The following is a 19,664-nucleotide window of genomic DNA, read 5'->3' on the forward strand; positions in this document are numbered from 1 at the left end:
GTGTTTTAGTGGGAAGAGATGCAGCACAGCATTTAAAACAGCTAAAAATAAAAGTGCTACACATGGTGAGATTAACAATTGTTGAAAGAAAATTTAAGGACAGAACAATGTAACTGATTCTGGTTCACTGGTCTTTGAATGGAAAGTTTAAGTCAATTTAACCCTTTGGGCTCAGAATTTCTTGAGGCTCATGGTACCAGCAGAAACTTTTGACCCCCAACATTTAAGGACTTAATACCATTTGCAATGAATAGGTCACACATGTGAACCTACTATGCATTCCTTCTAATGATGCAGAAGACAGTTTTCACATCTATTATAAGCCCCATCTACATTTTCTATTGTGTCCTCAGTGGAAATCCTTTTAGGTCAAAAAAACTGACACCATTCAGATACAGCACAGCATCACCATTCTTGATCTTTTTGGCAACGTCCTTGATTTTTCCATTGAAAAATGTTCCAGCCCATACTCACTGAAGCAATGTTCCTCATCAAGATGCTAAAATAAAAGTACAGAAACCCTCTTTCCATTAAAAACACTGAGAATTACATCGTCTGAAACTTTATTTCCTTTTCACAAAGACTTGCTGTGTCCTCCATCAGATCAATGACAAGATTGTTGCACCCATTCCATTAATTTATTTATCCTCTCCAAATGACAATAGCTATGGACAAACTACCATAGTGCAACGTAGTGAAGAGTTTGTGACATTTTGATTATGGGTCAGTTGCCCTTTCAATTATGCCATTTTTCATTCTTCAGAATTTTATAACATGACTCTCTGAACAACAGGTTCCAGCTTTGGTACTGTATGCACATTATAAATCCAGCTGCAATTCTCCCTCATACTCAGGCCTCATAATGAACTCAGCTGTCGTTTTCCAGAGCAGCAGCCTTTTGCTTCCCCGCGCCCCTCCAAAATATCTGTTTATATAGTCAGTTTTGTTGTTGATGTTGTTTTAAAATAGAGTTTACTATTTAGCTAAGAATATAAGGATGGCCATAGTGGGTCAGAACAATCTAGCCCAGTATCCTGTCTTCCAACAGTGGCCAATGCCAGATGCTTCAAAGGGAATGAACACTAGACTAGGGAACACTAACATGGTCTACACAGGCCAGTTAGTGTGCAAAACATTTGTGTGCTTTAGAATTCACCTTCCTCTGGTGCACATTGCTGCACTGTGTAGACAAGGCTTTAGGCACTTGGGAGTCTACATCCCATTGATTTTTCATAAGACTTAGGCTGCTAAGTGTCTAAGTCACTTCTGAAAATGGGATTTAATCTTCCAAGGGCCAATGTCTCAAAGGTATTTAGATGCCTAAAGATGCAAATGCATGCCTCGTGCGGTTTTCAGAAGTATCTACACAGGTTGGCACCTAACTCCCATGAAACGAAAACACATTCTGCAAAACATTTTAGAAAAACATACCAAGTGTTGAAGTACGGCATACATTTTGGAAACTTGGCAAGTATTTTCCCTTGATTAGTGTTATTTCATGTTAGATTTTGGGAATCCCACATTTTAACAGAATATTAATTTCTAATTAGGTAAAGCTATTTATAGTTAGTAAAATGATCACTCATAATCCAGGTAAAGAAGGTAGTAGAAAGCATTTTGGAGGTTAGTATTCCTGAATGAGGCACAGTGTTGACCCCACTCCCTCATAAAAGGGAGATGGGAGGGACAGAAATAGTCAACCAAGGCCTTAATGCAGGATTTTATAGTGCATGTTGCAGAACATCTTTGAAGAAAGGTAATTTATAGAAGTCCAGTTCTTGCAACATATATCTTAGAAAAGTACTGGAATACACATAAAGTGAATTATCCCTCCCCTTTGGCTGGCCAAACATCTACAAAAATGTCACATTTACACAAGTACATGCTGTTCTGATCCTGCATTCTGCATTATACCCAAAAAGCCCATTAAACTCCGTAGGATGTGCAAGGAATGAAGAATCAAGCTCCAGAGTCACAGACTGAGACAGTAGTAATGCTACTGTGTTTGGATTCCTGGTGCCAAATTCCTCTCTGACATAAGTATGCACAACTCCAGTGACTTCACTGGAGCAGTGCCTGCCTCCACAGGCGGTGACATTGGCCCTCTGCCTGTGAGAGAATCTTTAGCTCCTTAATCAGGAAAATATAATCTTTAAATCACATTTTGTAAGTGTGATGGGCAGCACTGTAATCTATTTTTATTTGCAAAATTAGTGACACAAGCAACCACGAAAACTTGGCTGCTATGACATGCCTTATGCCTCTACAAATACAAATGATCAGAAAATTTTAGCTGAATATACTCCTGTATATGGACAGTAAACCATGATTTCAAATTGACATGTTCTCTTGGAGCATAATTTCCTATGAACCTACACACCTGAGGTTCAGAATTCAACCTATTCTTCAAGAAGGAAGTATCTATAACATGAACTTTTTTTTTTACCCTGCTACTTACTATGGTATTCCATCCCATTGTCATCAAGAGTGCAATACAACATAGTAAGCCAGGTTCACAAAAGCATCATTGTACAAAAATGATCAGTGTAATATGATCATAGATTCAGAATCATAACACAGTTGTAATGTTTGCAGAATTAAAATGAATGTACCTAGACCCTATTTTCTTTTTCACTGCTACTGCACCAGTCACCAGATAGCAATAATATACATGTTTATCTTAATGCAAAGCACCCAACCCTGCAAGGTGCTGAGTTCCCTCTTCTCACATTGCAGATGCTGGTACTCAACCCAGTGTAGTAGGCAGCCAGCACTGTCTAGAATCAAGCCCCAAGTTTTTAAACAGTAAGTGTCAGTTTGTGATTTCAGTTAGATGGGTAACTTTAGATTTAAAACAATCAGTATAACTGAGATCAAAATCTGTTCCTGCAGTTTTTAAGAAAAAACATTTTTTAGAATTATAACCCAATAGTCCGTGTCAAATTTGCACTATCCAATTTTAATTAAAATGCATGTACCATGAATTGTTATAAAAGATGTTACTACAAGCTGCATAGTCTTCAAAACAGTGCTAGTAAAGAGGAGTTAATAATCCCATATAATAATATCAAAGACTAAAACTACTAAACAGTATTTATATGTTCAAGAAACAAATTTTTTTAATAGTTCTTAATCTGTCATGGAGAGCAAACTTGGCTAAACAAACATGTTTGACTAGTTAAAAGTTGTTCGATAGGTATCCAGGTTCCTGACCATCATGTTTTGTTTGAATTATATCTCGAAAGAGGCAGTTTCAGGAACAAAATCATTGCAGTACTATCCTTGAAACCAGTTACAGTTTGCTAACATTGCAAAGTGTCTATATATAGAGAAGAAAAACATAGAGAAACCCAGTTTGTGTGTACCTATACAAAACAATATACTTACATACACACTATATGTATATAATATATAATACACACACACAGGGTGGGGGAGATGGACAGTTTTAGACTATTATCCATTTTATGATGCTTTCACTATTTTAGCTAGACAGTCTAATAATAATCTAGTTTGCTCTCTAAGCAATCAGAGTCAGATACAACACACTGAAGCATCTATTTGGCTTCCTTCCTGGTATAGAAGACAGCCTACTATACTGCAGTGCTGGTGAAGTTTAACTGAAATCTGCTTGTTGTTACTCAAGTCACTATTGACAAGACACAGGAAATTCTGCATAACACATGTTCAGCTGGTTTAATCTTACAGTAAAGCACAGGGCTGTCCCTGCCTGTCATTTTTACAGATCAGTAGATTTCTAAATAACCATCCCAAGTAAAAACCCCAAATTGCTTAAATCCCAAAGGAAAAGCCTCCAACATTTCAGCTAATTTATCATTTTCCTTGACCCTCACAAGACAATGCACTCCAATGATGCCATCAGCATAACTTACCTCAACTAACTTGTTGGCATGTTCACGGAAAACTTGAGCGTATTCCTTCACTTCTTTCTCGTTACCACTCTTCGCAGCCTCAATAAGAACAAGTAATGGAACATTGGTCTCCAGGAAGGAGTCAGATATATGATCCATAACGGCCTTCCGTAGCTGTGTTAAAAGAAAGTGGAGCAGTAAGTAACTGAAGAGTTATCGATACACATTTCCAGCATATTGATCAGTGAGTTATAGTTGAGTAAATTTGTCATATCTCAATGTTGTACAATGGGGTTTTTTTTTTGGTAGTATTTATGGATTTGTAGCATTTTTTTTTATTTGTAGGAATTTCTGGTAGCACTTAAACCTAGATAACTAAAGGCTTGATTCTGCAATCCTTACTCACTCAAGCAATTCCACTGACTTTAATGGGACTACCCAGCTGGACAAGCACTACACACATAAGGGATTGCATGTCTATGGCAGCTGCTAGGTACCCAACACTTTTAAAAGTCAGGTCAGGTCATTTAGGAGTCTAAATGTAGATTTAGGAGGCTAACTTTAGGCAATCATTTTAAAATATTGGCCAGTGTATTTCCAGACCTCATGTGAAATCTGTATTCAGTATTACACTTGGCACATGCATGGTGTCTCGTTTTCATTAGCAAATCTCTAGTAGGAACAATCTGAAAACTTTTCCATGCATTTCACAGGCAGGATTAACAAGTGTATAGAAAATGTATTCTTAATGAAAAAATACAAGCCATTAAAGATTGAACACCTGTTCTTCCTTTAAAAAAATACCCATGTTTGAAAAAAAAAATCCCACTACTTTAAGAGTGACGGCACAAACTTGTCCTCTGCCATTCTGCAAAGTACAAATCAATGTCAGACTTTCCTAGTCTCTGTAAAATGCACAAAAATATGATTGAAATATTAAATAATTCTTCCTGGAGATGTCACTGCTCTATGATAGTGTGGATAGCAGACATATTTTAGCAGACTTCCTTAAGCTTTTGGGTATAATTGTTATTAAAAATGAAAAATAGCAAACTCAAAGCCACCAGGCTGGAAGCCATCTAGCCTGGAGGTCCAACCAGACATTAGTCTCATTAAGTCATACATCTTGTAGCTAGACTGAAGGTCAATTAAGGTAATCATTCAATTTTGTAAGCCATGCTAGAAAGCTTTAACTAGCTGAGGTCCTTTCAATGCTCAAAATTGCACAGATAATTATTATATTGGGTGCTGCAAGAAAAAAGAGGATTCAAGACCCCTGTGGAGTTCAGCTGCATTGACTGTGTGCGGTTTTTCTTCAAAGGGAAAAGCTAAACCAAAATATTGCTGGTGGTGACCACTCCATCCATTTCTTAGTATGGAAAAGGCAAGTGCCATTAACAAAGCAGAATGGTTTGAAAGGCAGTGTAATATTTCCTTTGTTAAAATGATGACAATTAAAATAACACAATCATGATTAGTAATAGATGAATAAAATGAGATATTATATTGCCCTGCCAAGTTGATTAAAGTGCTTCAACGTAATTATAAAAATAATTCATAGAAAATAAAAACTTGACAGCTATGACCACTACCTATGATGTGGACCAGTACAGTCTCATTATTTCCTTGTTCTCCCCTGTCTGTCTGCATCCATCTGTTGTCTTTTATTTATATTGTAAGTTCTTTGGGGCAGAGACTGACTTGTTCTCTGCTTGTACAGTACCTAGCAGAGTGGGGTCCTGGTTCCTGATTGGGGCTCACAGGTATTACAGTAGTAAATAAATAAATACATAATAGAATATTAAAACATTGAAAATTTAATATAAAATAACCCATGAAAGAGCAGGTGATACTGCATAACATCACAAAACCTAAGGTGCATTCATAGAATCATAAAATATTAGGGTTGGAAGAGACCTCAGGAGGTCATCTCGTCCAATCCTCTGCTCAAAGTACGACCAACACCATCTAAATCATCCCAGCCAGAGCTTTGTCAAGCCAGGCCTTAAAAACATCTAAGGATGGAGATTCCACCACCTCCCTAGGTAACCAATTCCAGTGCTTCACCACCCTCCCAGTGAAATAGTTTTTCCTAATATCCAACCTAGACCTCCCCCACATTGTGAGGCTGATGAGTCTCCAGTCACTATCAGATTTTTTTAAGGTATTTAGGTGCTTAAAGACGCAGATTGAGGCTTAGGATTCCCAAAAGCAGCTAGGTGCCTAACTCTCACTGATTTAAATGGGGGCATTCACTGTCTTATAGTGATAAGCTAAGATAGACGCAAAGAGCTTAACAAAGAAAAGATTAGGGTGACTTGATTACAATCTATAAATAGGTATATGGGAACAAATACTTAATAATGGGCTCTTCAGTCTAGCCAGAAAAGGTACAACATGATCCAAGGCTGGAAATTGAAGATAGATAAATTCAGCCAGAAATAAGGTATGAGTAATTAACCATTGGAATAATTTATCAAGGGTTGTGACAGATTCTCCATCACTGATCATTTTAAAAACAAAATTGGAAGGATTTCTCTTCTCTCCTCCCCCTTTAAGAGATCTGCTCTAGGAATTATTTTGGGGAAGTTCCCTGGCCTGTGTTATACAGGAGATCAGACTACATGATCACAATGGTCCCTTTTGACCTTGGAATCTAAGACATGAACAATATAATTTTTACTCTGGCCAATGCAGTATTATATTTCTGACTATGTCATGATGCTCCCCTACCATATAACATTAAAACTGGAAGAATGTCTAAAAATACACCATTGATTTTCATTGGTAGTATCAAGCACCTCTACTCTTAAAACACACATTAGATGTCAATGAAAAAGGAGATCATCAGAAAACTGCAATTTGGACCTTACTATTGTAAATACAGAATTTATTTATATAGTAATGAACACCTAACTTATAATTAGAGCTGGATAATAGGGTCCTGAGTCCAAAGTCACAAAAACTGAACTGTGTTAGCATTCTGCATCATGGCGGATTTGATAAATATAAATTTAGTAAATCCTCATTTAGTTTATGTGCTATTATTCATAGCTGTCAGTGAATCATTCATAGATGTCAGTAGCATATTTCTGAACCCTTATGTAGAAAGGCATTGTAGTTTCTTTATAAATTGATTACCTGAATTTTTGGATGCCCTTGCATGGAAGTTGAAAGGTACAGATAACAGTTTTTATATATGCAGGAAACCACAAGTTTAACTATCCATCAGCACAGGCTATAAGGAATGACTTGACAAAATCATTTGTTAAATGTGACAGAGTATGAACATAAGGCATTCTTCCAATAGCTTAAACAGGTGCATGACAAGGTAATATTAATGGCACAAGACAAGACATTTAAAGGTATTAGCTCAGCACTACCAGTCTATTGTATTCAATTAGGGCTATTTATCAATGTGAATAATTGCTGGAAAAGCTAATCTTGTATCTTCCTCTAGGTACTACAGCAAAGTCCAGCCAAAGTGATGATTTATGAATGAAGAGTATTTAATTTTTGTATGGATGCCATTCTTTCAAAGGGAAATGCAAAAGACTTGTATTTAAATGGGCATATAAAAAGTGATAGCATAAGGAAAGATTAATCTACAGGAAATTAGTTAACAAAAGATAGACAGCTCCTCTGATCTTGTGAACATCTACAGATGAACTACTTTCTTCTCCAATTACTTAAGAGCTTCCCTGATGCAGATGCAAACACTGTGTGGGTATGTCTATACTACGGAATTAGGTCAATTTTATAGAAGTTGATCTTTAGAAACCGATTTTATACAGTCAATTGTGTACGTCCACACTAAGCACAGGAAGTCGGCGGAGTGTGTCCTCACTGCTGTGGCTAGCACTGACTTACAGAGTGGTGCACTGTGGGTCGCTATCCCAGAGTTCACGCAGTCTCCGCTGCCCATTGGAATTCTGGGTTAAGCTCCCAATGCCTGATGGGGCAAAAACATTGTCATGGGTGATTTTGGGTACATGTCGTCAGGTCCCCCTCCCTCCATGAAAGCAATGGCAGATGATCGTTTCGCACCTTTTTTCCTGGTTTATCCGTGCAGACGCCATACCATGGCAAGCATGGAGCCCGCTCAGCTCACCGTCACTGTACGTCTCCTGGGTGCTGCTGGCAGACACGGTACTGCATTGCTATACAGCCGCAGCTCCTTGCCTTCGCGGCACACAGTGCAGTAGGACTGATAGCTATCGTATGTCTCCTGGGTGCTCCTGGCAGACCTTGGTGAGGTCGATCAGGGGCTCCTGGACAGACCTGGCTATCCTCCTCTTAGAGCACCAAATGGGAGCCAGAGAGTCCAGGTCATTCACTTCTTTAAGTTTCGTCTCATGGAGATTCAGTCCTGCCTGGACTATCATGTGAGCTGGAGGCTTCTGCCTCAGGCTGCTCTCCCAGCCTTCAGCACCACGCGGTGGTGCCTACCCCTTGCTCCCATGGCTCATGAAGCCTGGACAGTAGTAAGGAGCAGTTCAACTATAGGCTGAGCAAGTGCACAATGGTGGTAGAATGTGCCTTTGAACGTTTAAAAACTCACTGGCGATGTTTGCTGACTAGGTCAGACCTCAGCGCAACCAACATTCCCATTGTTATTGCTGCTTGCTGTGTGCGCCATAATATCTGTGAGAGTAAGGGGGAGAAGTTTATGGAGGGGTGGGAGGTTGAGGCAAATCGCCGATTTTGAGCAGCCAGATAGCGGGGCGATTCGAAGAGCACAGCAAGGCGCGCAGAGCATCAGAGAGGCTTTGAAAACCAGTTTCATGACTGGCCAGGCTTAGGTGTGACAGTTGTGTGTGTTTCTCCTTGATGTAAACCTGCCCCCTTTGTTGATTTTAATTTCCTGTAAGCCAACGACCCTCCCCCCTTTGAAATAAAGTAACTATTGTTTTGAAACCACACATTCTTTCTTCATTAATTAAAAAAAATGAGATAATGGACAAGGTAGCCCAGGTGCGGTGGGGAAGGAGGGAAGGACAAGGCCACATTGCTTATTGTAGCCACACTAAAAATCAAACTGTTTGAATGACAGCCTTCTGGTGCTTGGGCCATCCTCTGGAGTGGAGTGGCTGGGTGTCCGGAGCCTTCCCCCACCTCCTGAACCCTGCGTTGTTGGGTGTCTGGGTTAGGATGCTATGGAACATGAGGAAGAGGGTGGGCGGTTTTACAGTGGATGCAGAGGGGGCTTCTGAGCTTGTTGGCTTTCCTGAAGCTCCAACAGACGCTTCATCATGTCTGTTTGCTCCCCCATTAGCCTCAGCATTGCGTCCTGCCTCTGCTCTTCACACTCACTTAATTCTTTCCTGGCCTCTGCCACTGAATGCCTCCATGCATTAAGCTGTGCTCTATCAGTGCGGGAGGACTGCATGAGCTTGGAAAACATGTCATCGCGAGTGCATTTTTTTCGCCTTCTAATCTGCGATAACCTCAGGGATGGAGATGATAGGGGGAGCGTAGAAACATTCTACGCTCTGATTCTGGGGGGACTGCATGGTCACCTGTGCTGCTGAGTTCGCCATGCTGACCAAACAGGAAATGAAATTCAAAAGTACCCGAGGCTTTTGTTGTGTACCTGGCTAGTGCATCGGAGTTCCAAAGTGCTGTCCAGAGCGGTCACAATGGAGCACTCTGGGATAGCTCCTGGAGGCCAGTACCATCAATTTGCATCTGCACAACCCCAAATTCGACCCAGTGAGGTCAATTTTAGCTCTACTCCCCTCGTCGGGGAGGAGTACAGAAGTCGATTTTAAGAGCCGTTGAGGTCGACGGAATGGGGTTGGTTGTGTGGACGCAGTCATTTTTAAATCGATCTAACACGGCTAAATTCAACCTAACCACATAACGTAGACCAGGCCTGTACTGTATATTGTCATTTAGAAGCTATGGCTTATATTAAATTCTCCCTCCTTGTAGTTTAAAATCAAGCGTGGCTTCAAAATGAGCATGGTTTCTATTAATTACAGGGTTAAAGTTCTACTTACTAATAGAGGGTGGCATCAAATGAAAATCATTGTTATTAAATAGAGTATGTTAAATGTAAAGTGAATCAAATTAAATCCAAAAAAGTTGATGTGTCAGCCAAGCACAGAGATGTGACGTGTAAACAAAGCATGCAAATATTCTTTTTAAATCATGAACAGTCTACTACAAGGCACATTCCCCACCTTATACAATCAATGTAGTCAGTTTATGGTGCACAGAGTAAGTTACTGCTATTCATAGCTAAGGGTTCTACCGTTCTAAGCACTAGTTGGGCCTACTTTATCATTGTTGATTCACAGCTCTAATTGCACATTCCAGAATGATGCTTTTCATTGCTGTATAATAATTTTAGAACCGAATGTCTCTGTGCTACTTACAGTCATGTAGAGAATAGAATGTCTAATCGTGACACTAGAAGGTAGAGCCACCGCAGGAGATTAACAGCTCTAACAGATTGTTAAATTTTATAAAGACTGGCAGCATAAAGCTGTCTGTAAAAAAAACTTTACTTACCCTTTGTTCATAACTATATCACACAACAAACAGCATTGCATTCACCACTTTCTACTTAACACCACAAAATATACTGAACCCAGCTCCAATCACATGGCTTGTTAGTGTTCTGTAGCAGCAATTAGGTATAGATTAATTGGCACAGACGGAAACAAACTTTTCAACTGCAGGTGTAGTGAATCAAGTATGTCTCCCGAAATGTTATGAGGAATTGAGTTTTCAGGTACAATACAGTGACCATCAGAAGTTCTTGTAATACTTCATTTAACAGGAATTTAATAATTTGCATTAGAAATTTTGAACTATGGTCACAGAAGAGGAGTGTGTGAAATGCGAACCGCAGGCCTGCCCTAGTGCTCTCTCATCTTCCTTTGCTGGCTCTGTTTTCTGAAGCTCCAAGACAATTTGCAGTGTAGATCCATGGCAGGATTCCTTTCTTTTCTAGTGACCATTCCAGCAGCTTCAGTGGTGATGCAGATTTTTATATGCTCCTGCAGAGCTCTCATCTACTACCCATGTACTAAGACTCACTGTAGCTGTCATTTAGATTTTTTTTACCCCAAAGATTAGGAGGGCATTAGAAATCTTACAAACAAAACACCCTGAGAACAGCTGACCCCACACATGATAGCTCCTGACAAAATGCTGAGTAATTACACTATCTTCAGAATAGTTCTTCTGTGAACCCGGATGTCAATGCATTCATCTTGTGCCCACAGTAGCTTAAGTGGGGAGAAGGTTCAACATTTAAAGCCTCTTAGACTTTCACTGCAGATCTCCAAGATCGACCATAAGTGGTGCATTTGAGGATTTGAACATCAAGGAAATAGTTCCCAGAAGAATGTTACTACAAATAAATGTGATAATTCATTTAATTGTGTGTTTGAGTGTGGGACCTTTTCTCTTCCCTTATCATGATTAATGAGATGAGGGAAAAGTCTGGGGCTGATATTACTGATGGAAAGCAATGGCAAATAGTGATTTTTTCCCATAACAATTTGAAGGAGGACAGAAGAGGAAGTCTTCTCCAGCAGTAATACTACTAAGGGTACAAATTCCAAAAGCATCTAAGTGACTTAGGAGCACAAGACCCTGATCTTTAAAGGTATTTAGGCATTGCTCCTCTCAGCATTGCAACACCTGACTTTGGAGACCAAGTCTCATTTTTAAAAAGTGACTAAGGCACTTAAGGGCCAGATCCTCATAGGTATTTAGGTGCCTAACTCCCACTGATTGTAATGGGAGTTAGGCACCTAAATACCTTTGAGGATCTGGACCTTAGGGCCCTAAGTCCTCTGTAGCTCACGAAAGCTTATGCTCAAATAAATGTGTTAGTCTCTAAGGTGCCACAAGTCCTCCTTTTCTTTTTGCGGATACAGACTAACACGGCTGCTACTCTGAAACCTAAGTTTCTTAGGTGCTTTTGAAAATGTTATCCATGTGAAAAAGGAAGAGGAGGAAGTATTACAAGCTCTTCAGGGCAGAAACTGACTCCCACTATAAGATTATAGAGTGAATAGAATGCTGTGGCCCCAAATCTGTATGGAGTCCCTAGGCACTATCACGATACAAATAATAATAACTTATAATAATAAGGGCAGTAAGAAGAAAGGAATGAGCAGTGTGCTGAGTACAGGGCCGGATTTTCAACTAGGCACAGTAGGCACGTGCCTAGGGGTGCTGGTGTTCTAGGGGCACCTTACCTCTCTAAAACTGTGTGCAACACAAAGGTCAGCTGTAGGCAGTGGGAGGAGGGGGTGAAGATGCTGTGCCTAGGGGCACGTAAGGTGTGAGGAGAACTAAGATATAGGAAAAACTAACCAGTGTTTTGAACAAAAGACTGAGAGTTTGAAACTGACACAGAAGGAGACAGAGTTTGGTGTACTTTGTGAAGAGGAGTGAAATGGTCAAAGCGATGGAAGATGATTTTTTAATGTTTGCACTTTGGGTGTTACGGAGAAGGAGAGATAAAAAGATGGGAGGCCAAAAAGGAGGAAGTTACAGCAGTCAAGGTAACAGATGATGACTAAGGCACGAGCCAGGGTTTTAGAAGTAGAGACAGTGTGGAAAGGAGGGATTTAGAAGATGCCACAGAGGAAGAAGTGATAGGATTTTGCTAAAGGCTTGGGGGGGCATGCAGGGGGAAGGACAATAAAGTGTCAAAAATGACAGTGCAAATGCAAGCCTGAGTGACACAGACAGAGCAGCTGTCACTGGAGCAGGAGAAAGGTGAGTCAGAGAAGGGTAATGGAGGAAGGATAAGAAGTTCATGGGGTAATCATTCCATTTCATTGACAGCTACAAATCATGAAATGCTGTAATTCCAATGGCAAAACGATACAACATATATTGATCAAGTACACTGCATTGCAGGACTATATATATATTATAACTATAATAGTCACAAAAGATATGAAAATTAGGGGCCAATATTAAAACTGGCTAATTGTGTTCAGTGGCTAAATAGTCTGTGGTTACATACCCTTAGTATTTGGATCATTGTGCTATTTCCCATTGTAAGTATATGCAAATGTAAGGGAGTGCTGTACATCAGTGATTCCTAAAATTTTGGGCCATTGAACACCAGAGGTCCACAGATCACTTGACGGGTGGTCTGTGGACAGCTGACTGGTCACCTGGTGCTAATCCTCCTTGTTTCCCACTGTTAAAGTACATTGACATAAGCTAAAAATACAAGAAGTACTTTTCTAACATCACTTTTCCTGTCAGCAACTTCTGCAAATTTCTATGATGAAGTTACTTGCTTATGAAAGGGAAAGGAGCATCAATCACAAATGGTAAGAGCATGGTCCATGAGATACTCTCTGTTAAGGTATGCTCCACTGTTACCATCTTGTAGTGTGCTTTCTTGAGGAGTTTCAGTTTCTACTGACTGACCCTCCTTAGTTTGCTCTCAGTCAGGTCAATGCCTAGACCCTCACCTCCAATTAGGTCTATGTGACATATTGTGGCAAAGCTCTGTCCTTGCCTCCGTGGGTCCCATGTTTCCTGGTGGATTTCGCTAGCCTCAGAGGCTCACTGTGACCCTCCACGTAACCCTTCTCTCTCTAGAGACAAGGGTCACAGTCTACTGAGCCATTTTCATCATAAGCCTGTGAGGGAGGTGAGGAGAAGTTATCCTTCCTTGCACAGTCTCTGTTGTCTCCCAGTCTCAGTGATTAATCAGGGGGCAAAGGGGGGGGGCGGGAAGAGCCGGGGCCCACCCTCTACTCTGGGCTCCAGCCCAGGGACCCTAATAGTATCAGCTATGCTAGCTTTTAGAAACATGACATGAACAATTCCCTGGGCTACTTCCCCCACAGCAACCCTCACTTCCTCAAGCTCCACTTCACCCTTACCTCAGGGCCTCCTTCCTTGTGCCTGACATGGTGTGTACTACTCAGCCTCTCCAACAGCGCAACTTCCTCCCACAGCTCCTGACATGCACACCCACCTGACTAACTGGGAGGCTTTTAACTAGTTTCAGCCAGCCCCTGATTGGCTTCAGATGTCCCAATCAACCTAGCATTCTCCCTGCCTTCTGGAAATTCTTAATTGGCCCCAGGTGTCTTAACTGACCTGGAGCAGCTGCCATTTCACTTATCCTGGTACCAGGGATTTGTTTAGCTTGGAGCTAACATATTTATCTCCCACTACTTTTCTATAGCCATCTGGCCTTGACCCGTCACAATATTATATATGTCCTTCACTTTTTGGGCTTGCAGTTTCCTTCCATCTTCTGGCTGTTTTCTCAAAGGCGGCCTGATGTGAGGCTGTCACCCCTTTGTTGTCCCAGGCCTTTCTGCTTTTCTTTCCTTCTCTGCACTCTCCCCTTTAAAGCAGACCTTGTTTCCTATATTGGTTGTAGCTGTGGGGGCCTGCCTCAATGATTGGCAGCTGTGGCAGCTGCCTGGGGTTATGTTCAAGCTGCTTGCTTGTAAACAGGACAGACTCGGCTCCCGCTCTACCACAGTGCAGTCTGGGGATTGTCGACCCTGTTAATATCCTCCCCTGCAAGGCCAAAGCCCAGCCTTGGCTGGCATAGGCCAGGTCCCTGGACTGAAAAATGGTGTTGCAATGCAAACTTCCTGCTTGGTGCTCTGTCCAGAAGGCATATGGTTGTAATGACAGTTATCATCTCATGGGATCATACTCAAGGGAGTATGATCCTTAACAAGTGTGAACTCATTCTCTAGAAGATAGTACCACAGCCTTTCTATTGTCCATTTGGTAACCAAGCATTCTTTCTATCACTGAGCATATGTTCTTGCAGGGGAAGTTTCCAGCTGATATATACTATCAGATGTTCTTCTCCATCTACCTCTTGAGAAAGGACCATCCCTAGTCCTATCACCAATGTGTCTGTTTGTAGTATGATCTCCTTTTCAAAGTTTGGGCTATACAGCACTGGGTGTCCGCAGAGTATGATCTTGAGTTTTTGAAAGGCAGTTTTGCAGATGGGTGTCCAGAGTGCCTGTCTTGGGGAGGCATCCCTAGTTAGGTCAGGCAAAATGGGGTATAAATCAGTGACAGTACCCAGGTTAGCCTAGGAAGGCATCCAATTGCCTTTTGGTCATGGGGTCTTGTATGCCTGTGAGGCATGAACTTTATCCACCAATGGACTTGTCCTCCACCAGCTCTGGGTCCCAAGCAATGAGCTTCTTCCTTTCCTATTGCACATTTAGCTGGGTTTGCTCTTAACCCAGCTTCTCTCAGGAATGGGAGTCCCAATCCTTGATATAGATAACTACATCATCCAAAGCTGATGTTATTAGGCCCTGTGATGAACATCAGCCACACTATCAGAGACTCGTTCACCTGCACATCCACCAATGTGATATATGCCATCATGTACCAGCAATGCCCCTCTGCCATGTACATTGGTCAAACTGGACAGTCTTTACGTAAAAGAATAAATGGACACAAATCAGAAGTCAAGAATTATAACATTCATAAACCAGTCGGAGAACACTTCAATCTCTCTGGTCACGCGATTACAGACATGAAAGTTGCGATATTACAACAAAAAAACTTCAAATCCAGACTCCAGCGAGAGACCGCTGAATTGGAATTCATTTGCAAATTGGATACAATTAACTTAGGCTTGAATAGAGACTGGGAGTGGCTAAGTCATTATGCAAGGTAACCTATTTCCCCTTGTTTTTTTCCTACCCTCCTCCCCTTCAGACGTTCTTGTTAAACCCTGGATTTGTGCTGGAAATGGCCCACCTTGATTATCATACACATTGTAAGGAGAGTGGTCACTTTAGATAAGCTATTACCAACAGGAGAGTGGGTTTGGGGGGGGGGGGGGAGGGGAGAGAAAACATGGATTTGTGCTGGAAATGGCCCAACTTGGTTATCATACACATTGTAAGGAGAGTGATCTCTTTAGATGGGCTATTGCCAGCGGGAGAGTGGGGTGGGGGGAGGTATTTTTTCATGCTTTTTGTGTATAAAAAGATCTTCTACTCTTTCCACAGTATGCATCCGATGAAGTGAGCTGTAGCTCACGAACGCTTATGCTCAAATAAATTGGTTAGTCTCTAAGGTGCCACAAGTACTCCTTTTCTTTTTGCGAATACAGACTAACACGGCTGTTACTCTGAAACCTACATCATCCAAGTATGCCACTGCATATTGATTATGCTGTTGGAGTAATCGGTCCATCCAACATTGAAAAGTGGCCATCATCATGTGTTCCAAAGTGCACAATCTTAAATTAAAATAGGCCTAGTGGTGCAGAAAAAAGCCATCTTGTCCTAAGAATCTGTTTTAATGGCAAAGTGGGGGTAGTCTTAGCAGCTGTAGTCCACAGTGATATGGCTTCCAGGTAGCTGGTGGCATAGTCCATGATGACAAGTATATGTTCATGTCCAGAAGCACTCCACTCTTGAGGTCCTATAAAGTCAATTCCAATTCTTTCAAAGGCAGTCTCCACCAAGGAGAGCAGTATTAGTGGAGCCCACAGGATTCCCCTAGGGATTGTTAATTGGAATTTGGGACATGAAGCACAGAAATTATCTATTTCTTAAAGACCCTTGGCCAAAAGTATCAGGCAAGAAGCCTAGACTGGGTCTCGTCCTTCCCAAGATGTCTCACATATTGTGTGTGCCAGATGCAGTAATTTGCTGCAATATACACAAGGTACTAGCAACTGTGTCTGTATCTCTTGTGTCTGCTAGTCTTGGTCTACATGATGTAACTGTAACATTATCCATTGACTTTCCCCTGCATGTTGATTTTTTCTCACATTAAGAAGGGTGCCATTAAACATTCAACATTTGCAATTCCGTAAATCTGAGGAAGCATGCTTTCTTCTAGTCTAAATATAGGAGGTTTCTGGACTTAGTACAGGAAGCTGGGTTGGTGAACAGTGAGCTTTTAATGGAACTCTATGTATGGGGAATAATATCAAAACTATCTGCAGGGCTCATCACTCTTTGCATAATACTCTGAAAACACCTGCCTATATGTTCACAGCATCACACAATAAAAATTAACTGTTTCAAGCCAATGACTGCTGTGAGTTTATAGAACAGTCATGATCCTACCGAAAAGTTTAGATTAACTGTGGCTCCTTCACTTTTTGCCATGCAAAAATAATCTGGTATGAGTACTTAAGTTCCAGATCAATTTTTTCTTCATTTGATGGAAGGGTTACACACAACTACCTGTTATGGGTATAGTTTTCTGAAATACGGCACCATATGTGCATCAGTAAACATTATTTGTAGAGTAAATTAAACTGAGCCTTATAATTAGGCAGTAAGGAAATTACTGCAGACCTGAAAGAGTAAATCAGCATTATTAAAACACTCTCCATTTCCTCTGAAGCACTCTCAAGTGTCATAAAAACTCAATGTCACAGTGATAAACATCTAGAAGAAATATATTTTGAGATGGGCAACAAAAAGACATGGGAATTCAAATAAGCCTTTTAAGTTCCAGTCCAAACCACCATTAAAATGAAGTTTAGGAACCGGCTCTTGCCCCTAACTTTGACATCAGATATTTAGATATTTATTTAAAGCAACTATTCATAGACTAAATATACTAATGATTCTATTAAATAGTAGAAGACAAAAATGGTTCCAGAAATGTATACCTTGCCAGGAACCTACACCTCTCTGAGTCCAATCCTACAAATGACAGGTTTCAGAGTAGCAGCCATGTTAGTCTGTATTCGCAAAAAGAAAAGGAGTACTTGTGGCACCTTAGAGACTAACCAATTTATTTGAACATAAGCTTTCGTGAGCTACAGCTCACTTCATCTGATGCATCCGATGAAGTGAGCTGTAGCTCACGAAAGCTTATGCTCAAATAAATTGGTTAATCTCTAAGGTGTCACAAGTACTCCTTTTCTTTTTGCAATCCTACAAAATGCCTCTAATTCACAGTATCTTCAGTGCTGGCAGTGACTTGAATGGAAGGTGAAAGAGCTCAGCACTTTGTTGTATTGTGCGCTCATTCCCTGTACTTTGAGTAATTCAGCAACATACCCAGATTTCTATCCAAGACTAATATACCTTTGTACCAGGCTTTAAATCAAATGATTTAATTAAAGTACATATATACACAAAAACAATAACAGTACATATGCACTAAACATTATACATGGCAAAATCAAGTGTCCCTTTGTGCTACCAAGTGATTTCACAGAAACAGCTTCCTGATTTCCACAACCAAGAGCAATAGAGGCACTGCAGTCGAAGCAGTGATATATTAAGCCTCAAGAAGGAAGCTGATGAGATTCCAATGAGGAAAGGCTGATGCTGCAAGTGGCCTTAGGTTCAAAGTTATATACAAGTTCACTCAGGGAGGAGTCACTTTCAGAAATGCTAACATTTTATCAGGAAGCATTCTGATGTAGCAGGATGAAGCAATGTCACCAATCACACTGCAAATTCTCTGGGGGACAACTGAAACTTCATCTCTGGTAATACAATGCAACCTTAGAAAGGGACGGTCAAATGGCTAATTTATTCATCTACAAGCTGACTGTAACATGACTTTGCATCAACTTTGCCTCTGCAAAATAAGTTGCTAGCAAATGCTCATCTAAGACTTAATTTAAAGCTGCAAGCTCTTCTGGATATTCTACTATTACATAACAAATATATATAGCTTTTCAATCTTCAGAATTATTTTATAAACTATCTAATGAATCCTCACAAGGCCCCTGAATTGGGTATTGTGGAGCCTGTGAAGCTCTCAGCTACTATCATGAAGGAAGCCATGAACCCAGAGAGACAGATCTGAGTCCATAGACTAAGAACATTATGTAAGAGTTTATCCATGGTATAATTTGCATTATATGGGTTTAGATACCATAAAACCTACTCCAACAGCATACATATTTCAGGGTTAGGTGTCTCCTTTGTCTAACAGCTTGGCCTAAAGGACATGTTTTTACTCCTGGAGACTCTAGTGTATACATGAATTTTCAATGGCTTTCAAAGTGCTGTAAAATACGATTTTTTCCCAGAGTTCATAAGCAACGGTAATGCAACTTCCTCTAAATGGCGTTGCCCCACATAAGGAGCATAAAATAATATGTTGTCTCCCGAGTGCTAAGACAAGAGATGTAAGAAGAAGGACCAAGGATATCCTGGAGAATGTTGTCTAATTCCACCTACTGTAGTCTACGCTAGAGAAAAAAGTTACACAGAATCATGGACAGTTTCTGAGACCTGCAAAAAGTGCTAAAGATGGAGTTAAATCGAGAGGTTTTCTCAAAGATCCTTTTAGTAGGTTGATACAGGAAACCAATTAATAAGTGTGCCAATGATACAGAGGGTTTTATTTATGAATTATATAAACTTACATATAAATATATAATGTGTTTCATGGTTTTCTACAATTTGAAAGACTTGGACCACCAATGTATTTACTGAAAGGAAAATATCATCTCAGTGATTTTTGGATTTTAACTTTACAATCCTGATTCCTATTCTTTTATTATAACATCCTGTGAACTAAAGTTCTGCAGAGGACGTAAACTCCGTTTCACAGAAGACTGAGATTCTGCAACCTGTTTTCATGACTATTCAGAACTAAACCCCAAAACTTCTAAATTCTCCACAACAGAAAGCTCCGATTTGGTTGCCATTGGTGTAGTTGTTTTGGAGAGGTCAAAACACTTTGATTGCTGTAACTTAAAGAAACACTGGCAAATAGTGGCTGAACCAGATCAGCTGCTAAACTGGAGGAGAGTCTGGGGCACAGAGACTGTGGCAGCAAGGGCAGGAGGCAGCAGAATTGACAGGTGGCAGC

The 19,664-nt window shown here is 40.6% G+C and overlaps 1 protein-coding gene across 4 annotated transcripts in view; it reads right to left on the reverse strand.

Annotated features, from left to right (window-relative positions):
• The window catches only part of CTNNA2 (catenin alpha 2), a 715,434-nt gene that overhangs the window by 142,182 nt on the left and 553,588 nt on the right, over positions 1 to 19,664 (reverse strand). For all 4 annotated transcript variants that reach the window (XM_077814694.1, XM_077814693.1, XM_077814692.1 and 1 more), the window contains one exon: positions 3,894 to 4,046. In XM_077814694.1, the coding sequence (XP_077670820.1) occupies positions 3,894 to 4,046 (153 nt within the window). The remainder of the gene's footprint in view (positions 1 to 3,893; positions 4,047 to 19,664) is intronic.

Source organism: Eretmochelys imbricata, chromosome 4, assembly GCF_965152235.1.
Source record: "Eretmochelys imbricata isolate rEreImb1 chromosome 4, rEreImb1.hap1, whole genome shotgun sequence".
In the NCBI taxonomy this organism is placed as follows: domain Eukaryota; kingdom Metazoa; phylum Chordata; order Testudines; family Cheloniidae; genus Eretmochelys; species Eretmochelys imbricata.